This window comes from Nerophis ophidion, linkage group LG04, assembly GCF_033978795.1.
Source record: "Nerophis ophidion isolate RoL-2023_Sa linkage group LG04, RoL_Noph_v1.0, whole genome shotgun sequence".
Classification (NCBI taxonomy): domain Eukaryota; kingdom Metazoa; phylum Chordata; class Actinopteri; order Syngnathiformes; family Syngnathidae; genus Nerophis; species Nerophis ophidion.
The window spans coordinates 54,874,890-54,897,389 of NC_084614.1; the positions used below are offsets into that span (position 1 = coordinate 54,874,890).

General features: G+C 40.2%; 1 protein-coding gene across 7 annotated transcripts; it reads left to right on the forward strand.

Annotated features, from left to right (window-relative positions):
• The first annotated feature begins 12,503 nt into the window (after nt 1-12,503).
• Nucleotides 12,504-22,500, forward strand: wasf3a (WASP family member 3a). 7 transcript variants are annotated; one of them, XM_061898405.1, is made up of 9 exons: nt 12,504-12,729; nt 13,738-13,895; nt 15,644-15,778; nt 15,860-16,013; nt 16,086-16,203; nt 16,732-16,910; nt 21,183-21,371; nt 21,459-21,742; nt 21,817-22,500. In XM_061898405.1, exons 2-9 carry the CDS (start codon nt 13,763-13,765, stop codon nt 21,972-21,974), a joined length of 1,350 nt encoding a protein of 449 aa, XP_061754389.1. In that variant the 5' UTR covers nt 12,504-12,729; nt 13,738-13,762; the 3' UTR covers nt 21,975-22,500. The 7 variants fall into 7 exon arrangements, with proteins under 7 accessions (XP_061754389.1, XP_061754393.1, XP_061754391.1 ...); XM_061898407.1 differs by having other exon boundaries at nt 12,505-12,729; nt 15,644-15,766; nt 16,726-16,910; XM_061898404.1 differs by having other exon boundaries at nt 12,507-12,729; nt 16,726-16,910.

A 22,500-nucleotide genomic window follows, 5' to 3' on the forward strand; every position in this document is an offset into this window, starting at 1 on the left:
AGACCTCTGTCATCATTTTAAGAGGGAGAACTTGCACAATCGGTGGCTGACTAAATACTTTTTTGCCCCATTGTGTGTGTATATATATATATATATATAAAACCACCCACAGTGAAGAAAATAAGTATTTGAACACCCTGCTATTTTGCAAGTTCTCCCACTTAAAAATCATGGAGGGGTTTGAAATTTTCACGGTAGGTGCATGTCCACTGTATGAGAGATAACCTAATAAGAAAAATCCAGAAATCACAATCTATGATTTTTTTAACAAATTATTCGTGTGATACAGCTGAAAAAAAGTAATTGAACACAAACATTAATATTTTGTAGAGTAGCATTTGTTTGCAATTATAGAGGTCAAACGTTTCCTGTAGTTCTTCAAGTTTGCACAGACTGCAGGAGGGATTTTGGTCCATTCCTCCACACAGATGTTTGGTAGATCAGTCAGGTTTCTGGGCTGTCGCTGAGTAACCCAGACTTCCAGCTCCATCCAAAGATGTTCAATTGGTGTACCCCGCCTTATGCCCGAATGTAGCTGAGATAGCCTCCAGCACCCCCTGCGATCCCAAATAAGGGATAAGCGCTAGAAAATGGATGGATCCCATATTCCAATGTATGACTCATTATCTAAACTAAATGCAGCATCTATAAACTGAAGGTGATTACAATTTGGAGATTCAGTTTGATTTCAGAAATAAACTATTCAGTTACTGTAAATCATGCACAATAAAATCCTATACCTTAAACAATGATTACAAAATCCCTCCATAAATTTCACTTGTGGCCCTACAAGGAGACTTGAGATGTGTCATGCTTTTTTCCCCCCTTTATTTTATTTGAAGAACAGGTTTTTGAAAGACCTAAAACAAACTGACATGAAGTCATGATTTTTTTGAGATTGAACCATGTCTTTATACAAGAAGCATACTCCCGTTGTAGGGATATAGTTTGACAGTGTGCTACTTATAAAGATTTAAGCCTCCATATCTGGGTTACACCACTCCCACAATCCAGATGAAGCCATCTGTGGAAAAAACAGTAGTGCGAGTGTGTGTATGTGAGAGATGCTTTCAAATCAAATGAGTGTCTCGTTTCACTGTTAATCCAGGTCAGCACTACTTGCATTTAAACAGACTGGCAGGCTGCTGTTTACATCCAAGAATGAAGGATTTGAAATTAGAATCTAATGAAAAAAGTGTATTCCTTCGTAAAATGATCTCTTGTTTTTGTATGGGATGTCAAAGTATACCGGTTGTCTGTTTTTGTTTGTACGTGACTGTGATGTTAGATTTTCAATGTAGTAAGTCCTTAGTATTTATTTCAATTTCTTATATTCTTCTTTATTAAATTTTAGCATTAAAGTTCTCTTTGACCGGTGGTACGTAATCATAATCTTATAATCAACAGATATACTCATCTATGATCAAATCAAACAAATATAATTCTAAATGTTGAGTTCACCTTTTACCGTTTACTCGAGAAAAACGGAATGCCGTCAAAAACGGCATGGATGCGCAGACACCGTCTGAGCAGAAAAAAATGGCAACCACCATCCAAAGTAATTTTTATCACTGCCACCACATTGTTTATTTTTTTCTAAACGCTAAAAACACAGCATCAAGCAGTGGAAACATGGACTTATTTGCTATGAAATTTTATTCTTAAATTATAGAATTGAGATCCAAACTGCACTTTTGGAATTGTGTCTAACGTTCGTAATCATTATGAGAGACGTGAGAAAAAAGGTTTTGAGGTTCTTTGCATTCTCAATTGCAAAAATTGGCTCATTTTTGGTGACTAACAATGCAGCTAAAGGAGCAATCCATTCTGCCGCTAAATGCATCCAAAAACTGCTAAAAAATACTTCATTACATTCATGAATGCAAGAGCAAACACTGAGGAACTCTATTTCTAGCATAGTACTACATTGTCTTGAGACGGCATGTTAAGGCATTAGCCGTGAGCTAGCTACAGAAAGAGATAAGCTAGCTTTTGCGTCAGCAGGTGAATCGCTTGAGTTTGTAATGCGGAACACATGCTATAGGACACCAATTTGTATTGACCAAAAAACTGAAATAAATCTTATTACAGTGTCTGTAAAGTATAAGCCCACATTTCAAGTTTTGTTTGTACACAGCAAGGTCGACATTGTATGTAGTTGTAATAACCGGTGTGCTGCATGTATTATGATCAATATTATAGAAAATCAATCAAACTGTTTCTTCCTGCTTGCAGGGAAGGTTTATTCAAGTTGATTTTGGTTTGGAACGCCATATACGGTATGTCCGCATAGCTTGGCTCCAAGTTTCACATTTGCAGCTTTGAGTCACGCCAACCTCACTCTCTCGGCTTCTGTCTGCTCCCAACGTTTCAGACAGACATTCTTTTTTGCTCGCTTCTATAAGCAGCAGTTCATCCTCAGTATAATCAACTGCCAAAATATTAGGTTGTAAAACCTAATTTTTCCAAAAACAGTCGACTTTGTTGTCTGTTACCAAGTCTGCCATGATTAGAACACTCTTGCGTTTGTTTCCGGAAGTAGGAACACCCATTTCTTGTCAGACTTGAATTTCGATTGAAACGGAAATAAATACGCTGAGGAAAGAAGTCCGGTAAGGCATAATGACCAAAACATGGTAAATATTGAACATATTACATATTGTTATGAACGTGTCTGTTTCTACCCTATATTTTTTTCCGCCGCTTATCAGAGTCCGGGTTGCGGGGGCAGCAGTCTCAGCAGAGATGTCCAGACTTCCCTGTCCACGGCTGCCACCTCTAGTTCTACAGGTGGGATACTGAGGTGTTCCCAGGCCAGCTGTGACACATAGTCCCTCCAATGTGTCCTAAGTCTGCCCCAAGGTCTCCTCTCGGCTGGACATGCCCAAAACACTACACCAGGGAAGCGTCCAAGAGGCATCCATAGTAGATGCCCGAGCAATCTCAGCTGGCTCCTCTCGACGTGAAGGAGAAGCTGCTCTACTCTGAATTTCTCCCGGCTGACCAAGCTCCTCACCCTATCTCTGAGGGCAATCCCAGACATCCTGCAGAGGAAACTAATTTCTGCCGCTTGTATTTGCGACCTTGTCCTTTCGGTCATTACCCAAAGTTCATGACCATAGGTAAGGCTACGAACATAGACTGACCTATAAATCGAGAGCAAATCATATAGAAATATACCGTATTTTTTTGCATTGGATTATAAGGCGCACTGCAGATGAGTAGGTCAAGTCAGGTCTATTTTCATACAAAATGCGCATTGAGGGGGTCATTTATTCATTTTTTTTTTTTTTAAATAAAAACACTTCCTTGTGGTCTACCTAACATGTAACAGTGGTTCTTTGGTCAAAATGTTGCATAGATTATGTTTTATAAATCATCTTCAAGCCGCTTTCTGATAGTCACTTCAGGATGCACCGTTTTGTAGGCGGTCTTACAGTATTTACCTGGTAGCATCTTTTCTCCGTCATCTTTGTTGTACTGGTGTAGCATGCAAAGTGTGCTCATCTGTGGCTCACGAGCTCAACAACGCCGGAAATGTGTCCCGTTAAAAACCGTCCAACCGAAACTCTAATAACTAAAATTTCCTTGGGTGAATAATGTAAACTCACTACACCGGTATCTATTAGCGCTTTCATGGCGAGTTTACTGACAGATATAAACAAGAACTTTACACTACTTTATAGTAGAAATGGCAACAGCGAAGGATGAATGTCCCATAACAAGAAGCTGGAGAAAAAGAAGAAACTTATTGACTGCGGTGTCGGTACCAACTACAAAGGCGGACAGGCGCGCATTTTCAGGACTTATGCAGATACCTGATACATATCAGTAGGTAACAGAAGAAAATAAGTACAAAAACAGTACAAAACAGCGCCAGGGCAGCGCCGAGGCTACATCTCATGAGGTGGCAGTAAGCCAGCTAATGAAGTGTCATGTGCAGCTCACGTGACCACGCCGTCTCCTTTGTGGAAACGTTCGAAAAATGGCGGACAGAAACAGTACGGATAGTTCAGCGGAGAAAATTCTCGAGGTTATTGCTTCAATTGAGAAAAATGTACGACCTAAGTCGTCAAAAGTGCCGGAACACTTCACTTTAAAGACTTCAAGGAAGACATTTCCTGCAAAACAAACAGCATGGACCTTGCGTGGCACGGAAGGACAACATTGCTTCGGCAGCACCTGAAGAAGAGCCATGGATGAAGGGAAGAACTCACGGTACGTAACTTTTTTAAGTCCATAGTCCGAGTATATTGATCCGTTGTGTCCGTTTTTGTGTGTATTCAATCTTTTGTTAACGAGGACATTTTTTTTAAGGCAGCGCAACAGCAACTGTTGTGTATTAACTTTCAGAGTGTTAGGAACTTTTTGGAGAGTGTGACGTCTTCATTTTCTGTGTTGTTTTGAGTCACAACAGACATTCATAAGTTCAGCTTTTTTGTGAGTAACGTTAACGTTATGTTTTTCTTGCAACGCGGGGCTGATAATGTGTCTCCGGCACATCTGACTCCGTTTTGAGAGAGAGAACGCACGTATAAACGTCACGAACAGAAATATCTCAGGTTGGTTTCATAATGGATCAATTTAGCCGGGCTCAATAAAGTTATATAAATCTATTTAGACTTGAGTGACGCTTTAGTATAACTAAACGTTATGAAGGTGCTGGAATATTTCATGCTATTATTCAGAGGTAGCCTAAAGTGAATCCTTTATTATTCAGAACAGAAATGTGTACTATATCTGATCCAGTTCTGATCGGATGAGTTACATTTCTGTGTTGTTATTGGTGTATTCTGCAACTCCAATGTCCATTTATTTAATTTAGCTGTTTTTTTTAATGTGGTGGCGTATTTGTCTTTTACGTCAGAAATTAATAAAAATCAACTGGGTATGTATTGAGTTACATGTAAATGATGCTACTATGTATGTTCATAATATGGTTTATCTCATTTCAGAAAGAAACAAGCCAGCATTAGAGACTTGGTACAAAGGAAGGTGTGCACATCACGTCAAGCGGCTGCACTGCCTGATGCTATCTTGAATATGTTGGTAACTGACATTAAGCCACTATCAATGGTGGAGGATGAAGGTTTTAGACAAATGATTCACGTCCTCAACCCTGTTTACACTCCTCCCTTGAGGAACCATTTTACCAAACTGATGGAGAGGAAGTAGGAGAGGACATTCCATGCTGTGTAGACAGACATAAAAGCCACCCAGAACAAAATTGCTCTTACTACTGATGTGTGGACAAGTGTAGCCTACCTTGGCAATACATGCCACTACATTGGAGACAAATGGAACATGAAGACAATCTGCCATACGACCATGCCACTAGAGAAAAGACATTCAGCATACAATATTGCAGACTGGTTGGAATATCAATCAATCATCAATCAATGTTTATTTATATAGCCCTAAATCACCAGTGTCTCAAAGGGCTGCACAAACCACAACACAAACCATAACATCCTCGGTAGAGCCCACATAAGGGCAAGGAAAACTCACCCCAGTGGGACGTCGGTGACAGTGACAATGATGACCATGAGAAACCTTGGAGAGGACCGCATATGTGGGCAACCCCCCCAGGGGACCGAAAGCAATGAATGTTGAGCGGGTCTAACATGATACTGTGAAAGTTCAATCCATAGTGGATCCAATACAACCGTGAGAGTCCAGTCCAAAGTGGATCCAACACAGTAGCGAGAGTCACGTCCATTGTGGAGCCAACAGGAAACCATCCCAAGCGGAGGCATATCAGCAGCGCAGAGATGTCCCCAGCCGATACACAGGCGAGCGGTCCATCCTGGGTCCCGACTCTGGACGCGCGGTCCATCCTGGGTCCCGACTCTGGACAGCAAATACTTCATCAATGGCCACCAGACCGGACCCCCTCCACAAGGGAGAGTGGGACAGAGGAGATAAAGAAAAGAAACGGCAGATCAACTGGTCTAAAAAGGGGGTCTACTTAAAGGCTAGAGTATACAAATGAATTTTAAGGTGAGACTTAAATGCTTCTACTGAGGTAGCATCTCGAACTGTTACCGGGAGGGCATTCCAGAGTACTGGAGCCCGAACGGAAAACACTCTATAGCCCGCAGACTTTTTTGGGGCTCTGGGAATCACTAATTAGCCGGAGTCCTTTGAACGCAAATTTCTTGCCAGGACATATGGTACAATACAATCGGCAAGATAGGCTGGAGCTACACCGTGTAGTATTTTATACGTAAGTAGTAAAACCTTAAAGTCACATCTTAAGTGCACAGGAAGCCAGTCCAGGTGAGCCAGTATAGGCGTAATATGATCAAACTTTCTTGTTCTTGTCAAAAGTCTAGCAGCCGCATTTTATACCAACTGTAATCTTTTAATGCTAGACATGGGGAGACCCGAAAATAATACGTTACAGTAATCGAGACGAGACGTAACAAACGCATGGATAATGATCTTGGCGTCACTAGTGTACACAATGGAGCGAATTTTAGTGATATTACGGAGATGAAAGAAGGCCGTTTTAGTAACATTCTTAATGAGTGTCTCAAACGAGAGTTGGGTCGAAGATAATACCCAGATTATTTACCGAGTCGCCTTGTTTAATTGTTTGGTTGTCAAATGTTAAAGTTGTATTATTAAATAGAGGTCAGTGTCTAGCAGGACCGATAATCAGCCTTTCCGTTTGTTTGGAGTTGAGTCGCAAAAAGTTAGCGGACATCCATTGTTTAATTTAATTAAGACACGCCTCCAGCTGACTACAATCCGGCGTGTTGGTCAGCTTTAGGGGCATGTAGAATTGGTTGTCATCAGCATAACAGTGAAAGCTAACACCGTATTTGCGTATGATGTCACCTAGCGGCAGCACGTAGATACTGAAGAGTGCAGGGCCAAGGACCGAACCCTGGGGAACTCCACACATTACCTTAACATGGTCCGAGGTCACATTGTTATGAGAGATGCACTGCATCCTGTCAGTTAGATAGCAGTTAAACCAAGACAGGGCTAAGTCTGACATACCAATTCGTGTTTTGATACGCTCTAATATTATGATCGACGGTATCGAAAGCAGCGCTAAGATCGAGGAGCAGCAACATAGATGACGCATCAGAGTCCATCATTAGCAATAGATAATTTTTGCGAGGACTGTCTCCGTAGAGTGATTTGCCCTGAAACCAGATTGAAAGGTTTCACATAGATTGTTAGACGCTAAGTGTTCATTTAGCTGCTCCGCAACAATTTTTTTCAAGGATTTTTTAAATAAAAAGGTGAGACACCGGTCGGGAGTTTACCATGAGGTCAGGATTGAGGTTAGGTCTTTTAAGGAGAGGATGAATAACCACTTTTTTGAATGGTAGGGCAACAGTACCAGAGGAAAGTGATAAGTTTATAATATTTAGCACTGATGGACCTAATATTACAAAAAGATCCTTGAAAAGTTTCCCAGGAAGTGGGTCAAGTAAAGATGTTTGTTTTATTCCATTTACACGTAACAATTCTTCTAATGTTATTTAATCAAAACGAGAGAAACTATTTTGGAGGGCAGTATCCGCCGTATCAACAGTCGTATCTGTGTTAATAGAACCCATTTGTAGCTGGGACGCATTGTCTTTAATCTCCTTTCTAATGAGTTAAATTTTCTTATTAAAGAATTTCACAGTCATCTGCCGAGTGGGTGGAGCTACTGGAAGGAGTCCCTTGGTGGGTTAGCGATACTACCATACTAAAAAAAAATTTAGGATGATTTTTATTAAGGCAGATGAGATTTGAGTAATATTTAGCTTTAGCTAAAGTAAGCATGAGTTTATAGGTTATTAAACTATCACTCCGTGCTTGATGGTAAACTTCAAGTTTAGTCGTGCGCCATTTGCGTTCCAGCTTTCTACATAATAATTTATAAGCTCTAGTTTCTTCTGTAAACCATGTTGTACGCCTTTTTGGAGCCTTTTTAACTTCAGCGGTGCTATACTATCAATGGTTTCGCGCATGGCGTAGTTAAAGTAGTTAGTGAGGTTATCAATAGAGCCCACATACTTTGGGAATGGTGCCATTACCGTGGGCAGTAGGCCAGCAAGAATTGTCGTTGTACCAGCATTAATGTTGCGGCTGCTATAGCAGTTATTATTATTAGCTTGCCGAACATGAGTCTGAACCTCGAATTTTATAAGGTAATGATCGGACATTACTTGAGTATACGGGAGTATCGTAACTTTGGAAACAGTGATACCCCTAACAAGCACTAGGTCTATCGTATTACCGTTGCAATGCGTGAGTTCATTTATTATTTGTGTAAGACCACAGCTATCAATTATAGTCTGGAGCGCCACGAACGGTGGGTCCGATGGTGTATTCATATGGATATTAAAGTCCCCCGTTATAATTATATTAACGGCGTGCGTCACTAGATCAGCAACAAACTCTGAGAATTAATTGATAAAGTCCGAATAGGGCCCTGGGGGGCGGTAGATAACAGCCAGGTGTAGAGGCAGCGGTGTGACAGACATAGTAAGCACCTCAAACTATTTATATTTATTATTTAGGTTAGGACTAAGGTTAAAGTTTTCGTTGTATATTAGTGCGACTCCCCCACCCCTTTTAAGGTGACGGGCAATATGCGCATTCGTATAGTTAGGAGGAGATGCCTCATTTAGTGCAAAAAAGTTGTTTGGTTTAAGCCAGGCTTCGCTGAGACCGATGACGTTAAGATTGTTGTCTCTAATGACCACATTACCTATTAACGTTTTGGGAGACAATGATCTTATGTTTAAAAAGCCCATATTATAGGTAGTGGGCTGTTTTGAGTTTTTGATCAAATTATCCGTAGTAGCAATATTAATGTTGCGTTTATTATGCGTAGTGCACTTAAAATAATTACGACCATATTTAGGAGATGATATGACGGGAATTTTCCGATTGCTTGCTTGGTGCTGCGATAAACTTAACGCATCATAATTTGCCACCTCAGTAGAACGCATGTCCAACTCTGACAGAGTCATAGCAGAAAAAACTTGTTCTAACTTAACTGACTCCTCACACAGACTAACAGGCTTGTGTCTTCCATTTAAATCCAGCTTCAGGACGGAAGGAAGCGGTGTTCTGTGCGGATTAGCCTTTTGCTTTGTTGTTAGCCCTGCTCGGCATCCGCGCTTCTGCTTCCCATCACACCGCTTACGTGTCTTCCGTTGACGGTCCCCGCGGGTACTATACTCCGCTGCGTCAAAGGCCGCTGGATGTAGCCGGCTAAGTATTCCCATGCTAGCGAGGTGGTCCAACGTACAGGCATCTTTCAGTCCAAAATGGCCCAATCTATCCACATCCAGAATTATCTGGCAATCGTAAGTGATCACGGAGTAAACCAGCCATAAATTTGCAGAATTGTCTGGTATTTTTTGCCAAATGTTCTCTTTTTACTATGTGCGTCTGTAGCCGCAGCCCGTCAAGGTGCCGCCATCTTGTGATCTAGGTAGTAGACAGGTTTGAAATTCCCCTAAGCAAAATGATTGCTATTGTGCATGACAATGGTGCACTTTATAAAAAAATAAAATAAAATAAAAATTTGTAACACTTGCCTTGGCAAGTCGAAAGGACATGGTGCCAGTACGCTGTTTTTTTTAAATAAAGTATTGGAAATTATAGAAATTTAGTTTGTCTCTTTTATCCGAATATTAATCGAAGTAATAATCGACAGATTAATCGATTATCAAATTAATCGTTAGTTGCAGCCCTAATATATATATATATAATTATCAAATTAATCGTTAGTTGCAGCCCTAATATATATATATATATATATATATATATATATATATATATATATATATATATATATATATATATATATATATATATATATATATTAGTTGCTTCTTAATATGCAAAATAGTAACATTTTGGCTCTTAATTAGTTATTAAGTCCTTATTAATGCCTTATTTGGCATGGTTTAATAATAACCCTAACCCTCTAACCCTGACCCTAACCAAATAACTCTAAATTAAATCTTTGTTACTTAGAATATGTTCCCCATACTAAAGGGTTACCAAAAACATACAACTTGGTCTTGAATTTGAAAAGAAAAACATTTTATTTTTCACTAAAGAAGGGTTCGGTGAATGCGTATATGTAACTGGTGGGGTTCGGTACTGCCAACAAGGTTAAGAACCACTGATATATATATAATTAATCGAAGTAATAATCGACACATTAATCGATTATCAAATTAATCGTTAGTTGCAGCCCTAATATATATTAGGGCTGCAACTAACGATTAATTTGATAATCGATTAATGTGTCGATTATTACTTATATATATTATATATATAATATATATATATATATATATATATATATATATATATTAGGGCTGCAACTAACGATTAATTTGATAATCGATTAATGTGTCGATTATTACATATATATATATATATATATATATTACTTCCAGCTGGCAGCTGGAATTAAATTGTTTGCTCGCAGCCAAGCGAGCCGCGCATTGAATTGTGGGTTATGTACGCTAGCTGTTGCTCATTATTATATATATATATATATATATATATATAAGGGCTGCAACTAACGATTAATTTGATAATCGATTAATGTGTCGATTAATTATATATATATATATATATATATATATATATATCAGTGGTTCTTAACCTTGTTGGCAGTACCGAACCCCACCAGTTACATATACGCATTCACCGAACCCTTCTTTAGTGAAAAATAAAATGTTTTTCTTTTCAAATTTAAGACCAAGTTGTATGTTTTTGGTAACACTTTAGTATGGGGAACATATTCTATGTAACAAAGATTTAATTTAGAGTTATTTGGTTAGGGTCAGGGTTAGAGGGTTAGGGTTATTATTAAACCATGCCAAATAAGGCATTAATAAAGACTTAAGTATTTAAGAGCCAAAATGTTACTATTTTGCATATTAATAAGCAACCAATTAATGGTGAATATGTTCCCCATAATAAAGTATTACCATGTTTTTTTTTTACTGGTGCACAAAATGAACCGTGCATGAACATCACCTTGTTCAAAGAACAAAACCAACACAGTGAACAAACTCACAACTAATTACACACCTGCAAATCAGTCAGTTGACAGGGAGAAGTTTGTGTATAAACAATGAGTCGGGTGTGTTTTGACCCCCGCCGAACCCCTAAGGCGGACACACCGAACCCCTCGGGTTCGATTGAAACCAGGTTAAGAACTACTGAGAGCATATATATATATATATATATATATATATATATATATATATATATATATATATATACATATATACACACACACGCACAAACTCATATATATCCATATGAGTTGGGAAATTGTGTTAGATGTAAATATAAACTGAATAGAATGATTTGCAAATCCGTTTCAACCCCTAATTGAATGCACTACAAAGACAAGATATTTGATGTTCAAACTCAAACTTTATTTTTCTTTGCAAATAACTTAGAATTTCATGGCTGCAACATGTGCCAAAGTAGTTGGGAAAGGGCATGTTCACCAATGTGTTACATCACATTTTCTTTTAATAACGCGCCACAACTTTTCAAAAAGATACTGGGCTGGCAAGCTCTTTGTACATGGCGTCAAAGACATTGCCTTCACAGCATGCCCTTATCAATGTTAACTGGGTGTAATTCAGCAGATATTCGCAAGAATAATTGCTTTGAGATTTCGGAAACCTCCCGGAAAAGTTGGGAGGGTGGGCAAGTGTAATGCTATCAAGCTGCATTCATATAAAACTTACGGGCCGCACTAACATTAAATGTTCTTATCAAGGAGCGGGCCCCGTGTCTGAGACCCCTGGTTTATACATAGCACAAAGCAAAAAAAACAACTCTTTATGCAGTGTTATTTAATTTTAAATTTCAAGAGTTTTGTGGCTCCTATTGTTTTCTGTATTTTGTGAAACGGGTCAAAATGGCTCTTTGAGTGGTAAAGGTTGCCGACCCCTGCCCTAGGAGGAGCTGTAAAAAGTGGCTGTGGAGAGGGAAGTCTGGGCTTCCCTGCTTAGGCTGATGCCCCCGCGACCCGACCTCGGACAAGCGGAAGAAGATGGATGAATGGTTTCTTTAAAACGTAGGGTGGGGGGGATTGGAAAAATCTAATATTTTTTGGTGAAAAAATATGATTTGAATTTTAAGCCATACTGCCCAGGCTTACATAGCAATTGTAAATAAAATAAACAATTGTAAAACATATGTGCTGTTAAACCACTGATGATAACATAAGCTGGCTAATGGTGTATTTGTTATATTTGCTTAGAATCGTGTAACAGGTTGCCTTTAATTAACAATAACCAAAGGCTTGTATATGTAAGGGGGGCTGATTTATTGAGAAGCGAAGAAAGTACACCTGATGGGAAATATACAGCTGGTTCAACCTACCTGAAGTCTTCCAATACCACTGATATCCAAGAAAGAAGCTCTCGTTAATTAGGCCTGGAAAAGCACACATGATGTCAGAGATCTGTCACAGCGCTTGTGATTGGCCGCCAGGAGTAAATCTGCTGACTAAATCCCCTCATGTTGTGGTTTAGACTCAGAGGTCATGTAGTCAAGAGTGCATTCCGCTGTGCACAAATGTCTCCCGCAAATACTTGGCACACGACAAGCGTGCAAAGAAACCAAAAAGGACATTTAAAATTGTACTAAGCTACTTTGGCGTCCGCTGCTCCGCCTGCTTGGTGTTGGGAAACCGACAACGAACATACCCAACTTTATTTTAAGGTAGGTTTAATGACGTTTATGTTTTTTTTCTTCTGAATAACTCCCACAAGTAACCCGTTTTGTGTAAAGTAGAAATGTTACCTGTCGCGTTTGTGGGATGAAGAGTAGTTGCTTGTTCCATTCCGAGACAGGCAGAACAAAAACACACCTGGCAGCTGGAATTAAATTGTTTGCTCGCAGCCAAGCGAGCCGCGCATTGAATTGTGGGTTATGTAAGCTAGCTGTTGCTCATTATTATATATTTTTTTATAAACCTTTATTTATAATGTTCAACATTTACAAATAAGCATATGAAAAATGACAAACAAGACAAGTACAAAAACAGTACAATACAGCGCCAGGGGGTTGTAAACTCAATATATTTGTACGTATATATATATATATATATATATATATATATATATATATATATATATATATATATATATATATATGTGTATATATATATATATGTATATATATATAGGTATATATATGTATGTATGTATATATATAAATATGTATGTATATTTATATATGTATGTATATATATATATATATATATATATGTGTGTATATATATGTATATGTGTATATATATGTATATATATGTGTGTGTATATACATATATATATGTGTGTGTGTGTGTGTGTGTGTGTGTGTGTGTGTGTGCGTGTGTGTGTGTGGCATATGTAAAGCCATGTGTTCGGAATCACGTGTGTTTGTTTGAGGGAAGTATTAAAGCAAACATAAAGGGGGTAATTTTACACAGGTGTGTTAAAAGTGGCAACACACTCAACAAGATGCAAAAATATGAATATACTTCTCTACTGCTGTTATCTATTGTAAAATTATATTGTGTATATTCGAACGTAGGTCAAATAGTATAATTATAACATATAATTTTACTTGACTTGTTGCACATGCCATATTGTTTTGGTAAATACAATAGTGAGGTGAAGGGTAGCAGTTTGTTAATGGGTTGACTTGTGTAGTGAGCGACCCTCAGTAATACTTGTCTGCTTGCAGGTGCAATGGCCAAGATGAATAGGTGATGCCTTTGGTGAAGAGAACCATAGAGCCTCAGCACTTGTGCCACACCACAGTGCCCAATGGGATTACCTGTGAGCTGGAATGTGTGAACAACAACACGTTGTCCGCCATCATCCGCCAACTCAGTAGTCTGAGTAAGATTATTATTCTTATACTGAATTATATTGTGATTGTTTTCATGTTCCTGCAGAAATACACCCGTATGGCTTCCTCCTAGGAGAGTTGGCTATTTTTGGAAAGAAATTTCCTTTTGGACATCTGGCTCATAAACACACACACTTAATGTCTGTGTGCATGATGGGATTTAGTGAAGATATGTCGGCTTAGCACTCACCGCTGAGCTTTGCAAGCACAGGCAGATAAAATGGAGAATGAGTGGGGGGGGGGACAGAGAATTGCCTCTCTGTAGGCACTGCATAGATGTCCTGCTCAGAGCCATTCTTGCTGTTTGCTTAAAGACAGATCACGTGGTGCTCGCGTAATCCAGTGAGATCAATTGGATTTAGAAAAGCACAAAAACAATAGCTTTCAAACGTGTTCCCGTCAGCCACATTGGCTGACAAGATCTAATACAAGAGTGACTGTTATACAAAGATAAAACTTCTTCATTTGGTGTTAATTCGGTAATATGTCTATTGTAGTTGCGGTTAGCAGTGGTGTTGCATTGCTGTGCTAGAGAAGTAATGTTGTGCAACTCTGCTGTACAATAGTCATACAGTAGTGATTAACGTCGCCCATTAAAATCAATTTAATTGGTGTTTTCCTTCCCCCCCAAAACACACATATTAACTAATAACAGGGGAGGTGTTTGGGGGGGCAGGGTTGAGGTGGGTGGGTTGGGGGGGAAAGGTTTGGTGGTAGCGGGGGTGTATATTGTAGCGTCCCGGAATAGTTAGTGCTGCAAGGTGTTCTGGGTATTTGTTCTGTTGTGTTTATGTTGTGTTACGGTGCGGATGTTGTCCCAAAATGTGTATGTCATTCTTGTTTGGTGTGGGTTCACAGTGTGGTGCATATTTATACCAGTGTTAAAGTTGTTTATACGGCCACCCTTAGTGACACCTGTATGGCAGTTGATCAAGAATGCCTTGCATTCACGTATGTGTATATGTAAGCCGCATATGCTATGTGACTGGGCCGGCACACTGTTTGAATGGAGGAGAAGCGGACGTCACGACAGGTTGTAAAGACAGTGTCTTTACGGCACGCCCCCAATATTGTTGTCCGAGTGGAAATCGGGAGAAATTCGGGAGAATGGTTGCCCCAGGAGATTTTTGGGAGGGGCACTGACATTCGGGAGTCTCCCCAAAAAATCCAGAGGGTTGGCAAGTATGCTTTAGGCAAGGTGACACTAGTATATAAAGCTCTGTAATTAGCAACCGGGAGCAGGTGAGCCTTCTGATCACTAATCAGAGGCAGGTGTGATAAAGCAGTGCCATAGTAACCAGAAAGTAAACAAAGAAAAGAGAGCTGAAACAAAAATAGACCTTAAACATAGGAAACCTATAACAAATACATAACAAGACGTGACATGTCATGTCACTGGTCATGACAGCGGGGATGCTTTTTCACTCAAATTTCTGCTTGCAACTTAAAGCGTGAAAATTAGATGACGGACAGTTCTTATCTCAAACCAGTATCAAGTTGGGGCACTCTTGAGTTGAGGTCCTACTGCATTATTGATTATTCATGTTACTATGCAATATTTTCTTTGTAAAAGCACAAACTCTTGTAGTGGATCTCAGGGTGTAGCTATCTAAATTTATAAAATCCCATTTATTCCCACGTGTTACATTATATTAAGGCGTGTTAGTTTATTCTGTATATTCTTTTTAGCCACACTGTCATGAATGACTTCTCACGTTGCATTTGCTTGTGGTTGCAGGCAAACATGCAGAAAATGTCTTTGGGGATCTTTTCAACGAAGCCAACACCTTTTACATGCGCGCAAACTCTCTCCAGCACCGCATCGACCGCTTGGCCATCAAAGTCACCCAGCTCGACTCCGGTGTGGAAGAACGTCAGTTCCAACAGTTAGTTGTAGACACCTTTACCTCCCCACTAATACTGACCGTTAAACACACATTTTACTGTTTTGCAGTCTCTCTTCAGGCCATAAACCTGAGGAAGGCGTTCAAAAGCTCTACCATCCAGGACCAGCAGGTGTTGTCCAAAGGCAGCACTCCAGGCTCGGTGGCTGAGATGTACGACAGCAGCGACCAGCCTCCTCTTCTCAGTGACCTCACGGCTTACAGGTACTTAAACAGCATTGTTGTCATCCAAACTAATCAGCAAACAGGACAGAAACATGTTGTTTTTTTTAACAGAGAGGACTGCACTGATGCCATGAAGTTCTACTCAGACCCTTCTTACTTTTTTGACTTGTGGAAGGAGAAAATGCTGCAGGACACAGAGGACAAGAGGAAAGAAAGGAGGAGGCAAAGGGTGAGAGCACACACTTTCTTAGGATTCACATTGTAATAGGATTCACACAAAAAACAGCCTTTTCAAAGATGCTAAAAATGTTTAGCATTATAGCATGCAGTGAATCATCTAATACAGTGGTTCTTAAATGTTTTTCACCAATTACCACCTCAGAAAACACTTGGCTCTCCACGTACCACCATAATAATCAACATTAAAATACACTAGCATAGTAGGCCTAAGTGTTCAGTAAAAACGAGGTTTTAACGAGTATATTTAATATTTTTGACCACTGTAACATTGCACAAAGTTTAAACAGTAACGCTGTGTTTGAATATAGGAAAATAAAACACTAATCACTTAATTAGGCGATTATTTGGCATACCACCACAGTTTAAGAATCACTATGAAATGCATAGCTCAATAATGGGACGAAAATGCAATAAGGATGTGTTGTTTTAAACCTCAGCAGCCTACAAATACTATAATAAATACGTTTTTTTATGTTTTTGCTTCATGATTTTACCCTGCGACATTGTCCAGGAACAGAAGCGATGCGTGGAAAGCAGCACCCTCCAGCGACAGGTGAAAAAGGTGAGGAAGGCTCGAAACCGCAGACAGGAGTGGAACATGATGGCGTTTGACAAAGAGCTCCGTCCAGATCATCGCCACCCACAGACTCTACGGCGAGGGGCGTCTTCTGAGGGCTCACTCTCCCCAGAGAGCAGGTTTGTGCCAGTGTGGGGATTTGCTGCTGTTGGGAAATCTAACATGAAATATCGACCACGACTTCTGTATTTTCAACTTATACATTAATGCGCACGTTTGACTGACACTGGAAGACAAGGGTGTCCAAAATATTATGATATATACATATATATATTTGTCTTAATTTATTTATCATTTTATTTTTTAAATGCTAGAAATAGATGGATGTTTTATGTGTGTGTATGTATATAGATATATATATCCTGATGATTGAGGGAACCCCTCATGAAACAGTTCTGTAGAGATGAAGTAGTCTTGTGATTTTTTCCCACACCTACATATATATATATATATATATATATATATATATATATATATATATATATATATATATATATATATATATATATATATATATATATATATATATATATATATATATATATTGTATATTACCAAGTAAAGGAAAGGCCTTTGGGCAAATAACCGCCCATGTCCTAATAGCCGCCTGGGGTGTGAGCCCATTTTGTGAATTAAACGCCTCTTCCTAATAATAGCCCTTGTATAGCGGTACACCACAACTGATGGACGGGAATACTTTCAGGGGGAAGAAGAACAGAAAGTTTGACTTAAAGTTCAAGCTAGCGGTTGTGAAGTATGCGGAGCAAAATTCTAGTTTGGCCGCGGCCAGGCAGTTTAACGTTGACCCAAAACGTGTACGCGAATGGAAACAAAAAAAGGGAGAACTACTATCTCAGTCGGCAATCGATGGGAAACGGGCTCACTTATCTGGCGGAGGTAGGAAGAAAGTGAGCGACGAGCTTGATGCAAACTTGTGTCAGTGGATACATCACGTTTGTGGACTGAACCACCGTGTGTCCCGCAAAATGATCCGCATTAAGGCCAAGGAGTTGTATGTCACCGCGAGTGACACGAGAGACACGGGAGTGGTGTTTGGTGCAACGAGTGGCTGGCTTAATCGATTCCTGCGTCGGAACAACTTTACCCTCAGGAGAACAACTGTTGCACAGAAGGATGCTCCCGTCGAGAAGATTGTCAACTTCCTCGTTTACTCTACTAAACAGATAGAGGCCAAGAAAATCCAGACCAAGAATATTATCGCCATGGATGAAACAGCCGTCTGGTTTGACATGGTTGGTTTTAGTACGGTCAATGAGAGGGGCGACCGCTCCATCTGCCTCAAAAACAACCAGCCACGAGAAGGCACGCGTCACGGTGGCTCTTGCAGCCAAAGCAGACGGGACAAAGCTGAAGCCTTACATTGTGTTTAAAGGTGCTGTCCGTGATCTAAAGGCTATGCAGAGCATCCCCGGGGTGATCATAGCTTCCTCCAAGAATGGCAGGTATAATGATGACCTGACAAAGGATTGGCTCCAGAGGGCAGTGGGGAAATTTCACTTCGGACCGAGGCTACTTGCATGGGACTCGTACCGATGCCATATCAGCGAGGCCACGAAGGCAGAGCTCAAAAGGGGCTACAACCTTACAATGGCTGTTTTTTTTACATCTGGAGGTTGCAAAAAGTTCCAGCAGGCCCCCGATGTTGTGTGGAATGGCCCTTTCAAAGCACAGGTCTGTGACTACTATGATAACTGGATGGCTGGTGATAAAGACAAGACCTACACCAAGTCAGGGAATCTGAGAGCCCCTTCCCGCCGCCTCCTGGTCGACTGGGCCCTGGGAGCCTGGGATGCTCTGGATCAGGACACTCTGGTCAACTCATTCAAGGTAGGCTGGCTGGCTGTGTGTATGTGTGTGTGTGCATGTGTTGCAAACAGTAGCCATAGCTGATTGTTGCTTTCTGGTATCCTACAAGGTGTGTGGGCTGACTGTGGCCGCTGATTGGAGTGAGGACCAGCTCATTTACTGCCTCAAGGAGGGACAGCCATGTCAGGCAGGCAGAGAGATGCTGTTGAGGGCCAGACAGCAGGGTGCTGCTGTGGTTCAGGAAGAGGAGGAGAGTGATGAGGAAAAGCAGTTTCTCAATGAACTTGTGATTGAAGAGGAGGATGATGATGAGGGGGGTGAGGGAGAGGAAGGGGAGGAAGAGAAGGAGGAAGAAAAGGAGGAGAAGGATGATGAGTGGGTTTGAGTTGCATTTGGGGTTGCGTTTGCTGTAGTATTATTGTTTTGATGGTTTTATAGAGTACTTGGTACCATAATTTTATTATTCCTGTATGCTGCTTTATTTAAAACTTGGAATACTGTAGCCTTTATTTTATTTAAGTGACACTATTATTGTTCTGTTTTGATGGTGGGTTTTATACTTGAGTACTTGGTACAATAATTGTATTTTTCCTGGTAGGCTGCTTTATTTAAAAACTTTATTTATTTTCAGAATTTGTATTCTATTTGACAATTGTTGCACTACTGCCATGTTGAGGCTTTGTTGATCTCTTGTCTTTTGATAGCTTTGTTTTTTTGTTTGTATGTTTACAATAGCTTTTACATTTAAAGTTTTTTTCATACGAAAAAAAATACTGGACAGTAACCATTGTAACCAAATAATTGCCTGGGGCAGGCAGGTGCAAAAATAAAAAATAAAAGGCTTGTGTAAATAACCACCTGCTTTTTTTAAACGCCCGTCTCCAAAAATGACTTTGTGAAATAAACGCCCGGGCTACTATTTGGTAATATACGGTATATATATCAGGTTTTTTCTTATCACATTGTCTTTTTGCTCTTTTCTTAAATTTTTACTGAGTTTTTTTTGGTTTGTTTTTATTTCACTTATATGGGCGGGCCAGCAAAACTACAACTGTGTGCCGCAAATGGCTGCCAAGCCACACCTTGAACACCCTACTGTAAGCAAAGTATTACCCCAAGAAAGTCTGAAAAAGATGGTTTTATTATTGAGGGTGTCAAGGAAAGGGGAACGTGGTGCGGGCCAGAAGCCATATTCATCCAGAATCTTATTGTTCATTGTACCTCTGCCTATTTCAATCCAAACTAATTAATATTCAATATATTATCCGAGATTTTACACTCTACTGCAGGGGTGTCAAACTCGAATACAGAGTGGGCCAAAATTTAAAACTGAACAAAGCCACGGGCCAAGATTGAAAAATGAACCTTTTAATAGGGACCCAAACAAGTTTTGCATTGACTATTGAACAAGCAATTAACTTTTTCCACAGGCGAATACATTTGAAAATAAAGTAACAATGAATAAATCAACCATTCAGGCCTTTTTACTGCTCAGTTTGCGACACACGGTTGTTGGTAGCAAGCGGTGTATATCGTAGTGTCCCGGAAGAGTTAGTGCTGCAAAGGGTTCTGGGTATTTGTACTGTTGTGTTTATGTTGTGTTACGGTGCGGATGTTCTCCCGAAAATGTGTTTGTCATCCTTGCTTGGTGTGGGTTCACAGTGTGGCGCATATTTGTAACAGTGTTAAAGTTGTTTATACGGCCACCCTCGGCTTGACCTGTATGGCTTTTGAATAAATATGCCTTGCATTCACTTGTGTGTGTGTGTAAAAGCCGCATATATTATGTGAATGGGCCAGCACGCTGTTTGTAAGGAGGAAAACCGGACATGACGACAGGTTGTAGAAGACGCTAAAGGCAGTGCCTTTAAGGCATGCCCCCAATATTGTTGTCCGGGTAGAAATCGGGAGAAATTTGGGAGAATTGTTGGCCTGTGAAATTTTCGCGAGGGGCACTGAAATTCGGGAGTCTCCCGTGAAAATTGGGAGATGGCAAGTATGAGTATTTGCGGTGAATGCGGTGTACCAGCGGGCCAGCTCTAATGTTAATTGGAAATTGTCTCAAGGGCCAAATGAAATTACATGGCGGGCCAAAATTGGCCCGCGGGCCAGAGTTTGACACCCATGCTTTACTGTGTGCTTTGTCAACTACAATAAAGTGGGCCTGATCTTTTAAAAGTTTACATGTAGATTGCGATTCTATATTTCAGGAACAGTGTTACAGATTATTGATGTGTGCTGGTAGTCCAATAACATCGCACACTGTTTGGACAGCAAACATCTTGATTGAGTAGGGAAATGAGTGTTTCTATGGTCACAGCAAGGAAGTATATTTTTTATATTATGGTTATGAGGGATCCATAAATTTAGCGCTGTCTTTATCCTTTTACCCCTCCTAAGCGCTGAAACCGCTGATCTGGTCTTTCTGGGCTCCCGTTCATGGTTGTAGGTTTGGTTATTATTTTGAACTAAATTAGCTGTTCACTCATGCTATTGTCTAATAAATTATGTCTACAAATACAACAATATTTTTATTTTTAAAATACCCATTTTTTTTCCTCTAGGCCTGACCTTCCGGAGTACCCTGTCCCTCCTGTGGCAGTCCACAGTACTTCGAAACCACACGTGAAAGTGCAACTCTCCCCACCTGCGGAGCACGAGTACCACTGTATTGACATCAACTACAAGAGAACAAACACTATAGAAGCTGCAGAGAAGATGAACGGCTCCATACGCTCATCTGCAGATTACAAGTGTGTGTTTTGCAACCACAGCTGGAATTAAGTATTTTCATTTCGGCTGCAACCTAATCCTCCTTTTTGTTTTTCATTGTCAATCAGCGGCGCCAGCCCTCCAGCTGTGCCAGGCCCACATCTCCCTTCTGCCCAGACAGCCTTCGCTTTCCCTCCAGTAGCAGCAGCTCACAATGGAGCCGCCATTCACGTCGGCCTTGGATACCCACATCCACCTGTTCCTCCTCAAGGGCCTCGCGTGCCTCCTCCTCCGGTTCCACCGCCTCCATCTCATCCACCCCCAGCTGCCCCTTCTCACCTTTCCGAACTTGTCCGAAACAAATTAAAACCAGCGAATGGCAGAAGTGATCTGCTATCTGCAATCCGCATGGGTTCGTAACTTAGTCAGGAGAGTTTTCAACCGTTGCAGTGATATTTTTGTAATTTTTTGTGTTATGGTTATTAGGCATCCAGCTGAAAAAAGTGCAAGAGAAGCAAGCGATGCAGAGCAAGCGTGACCCCGTGGGGAATGATGTGGCCACCATCTTGTCCCGGCGCATTGCAGTGGAGTACAGTGAATCTGAAGATGACTCAGAGTTGGATGACAATGACTGGTCAGACTGACAGCTGTGCCACTAAGAATCATTCAATGACATGTGCAGTCTTGCTTCCTTGGAAGAAGAACTTGTTTGGCAGAGAAATTTATAATGACATACATTTAACCAGCCATTATTTTGTGCATGTTTTTCCGTTTTTATCAGTTTATCCGGGGAATATTTACATGAACATATAAGTGAAGTTTCAGTCAGGGCATATCTTAACACTGAAATTGAACACCAATGCTTCAATAATGACCAGTATACAATGGAAGTGAACAATACTATTTGTGTATACAAATGTTCCTCCCAGTATCATATACTAGAGTTCCATTTCAGTTTTTGTGCAAGTAACTGATTATTGTTATTCCTCAAAACTATTGCATTTTGATAATGTCCCTATATTTTTCCTCTCTCTTCTTAAATTCAAATACAGTAGTGTACTCAGTTTCAGAACAGTGATTCCTGTACAGCTGAAGTGATAACAATGACCAAAAATGCAGTATTAAGTGTAATTATAAATTATAATAATGTCAATAAAAATATATGCTCTA

What these genes read in the sequence shown, in the direction of transcription:
- wasf3a (XM_061898404.1), top strand. Translation starts at nt 13,763, where the DNA reads ATGCCTTTGGTGAAGAGAACCATAGAGCCTCAGCACTTGTGCCACACC. An exon ending in AGTGACCTCACGGCTTACAG is followed by an intron (nt 16,014 to 16,085) that starts GTACTTAAACAG and finishes TTTTTTTAACAG; the next exon opens with AGAGGACTGCACTGATGCCA. An exon ending in TCACTCTCCCCAGAGAGCAG is followed by an intron (nt 16,911 to 21,182) that starts GTTTGTGCCAGT and finishes TTTTTCCTCTAG; the next exon opens with GCCTGACCTTCCGGAGTACC.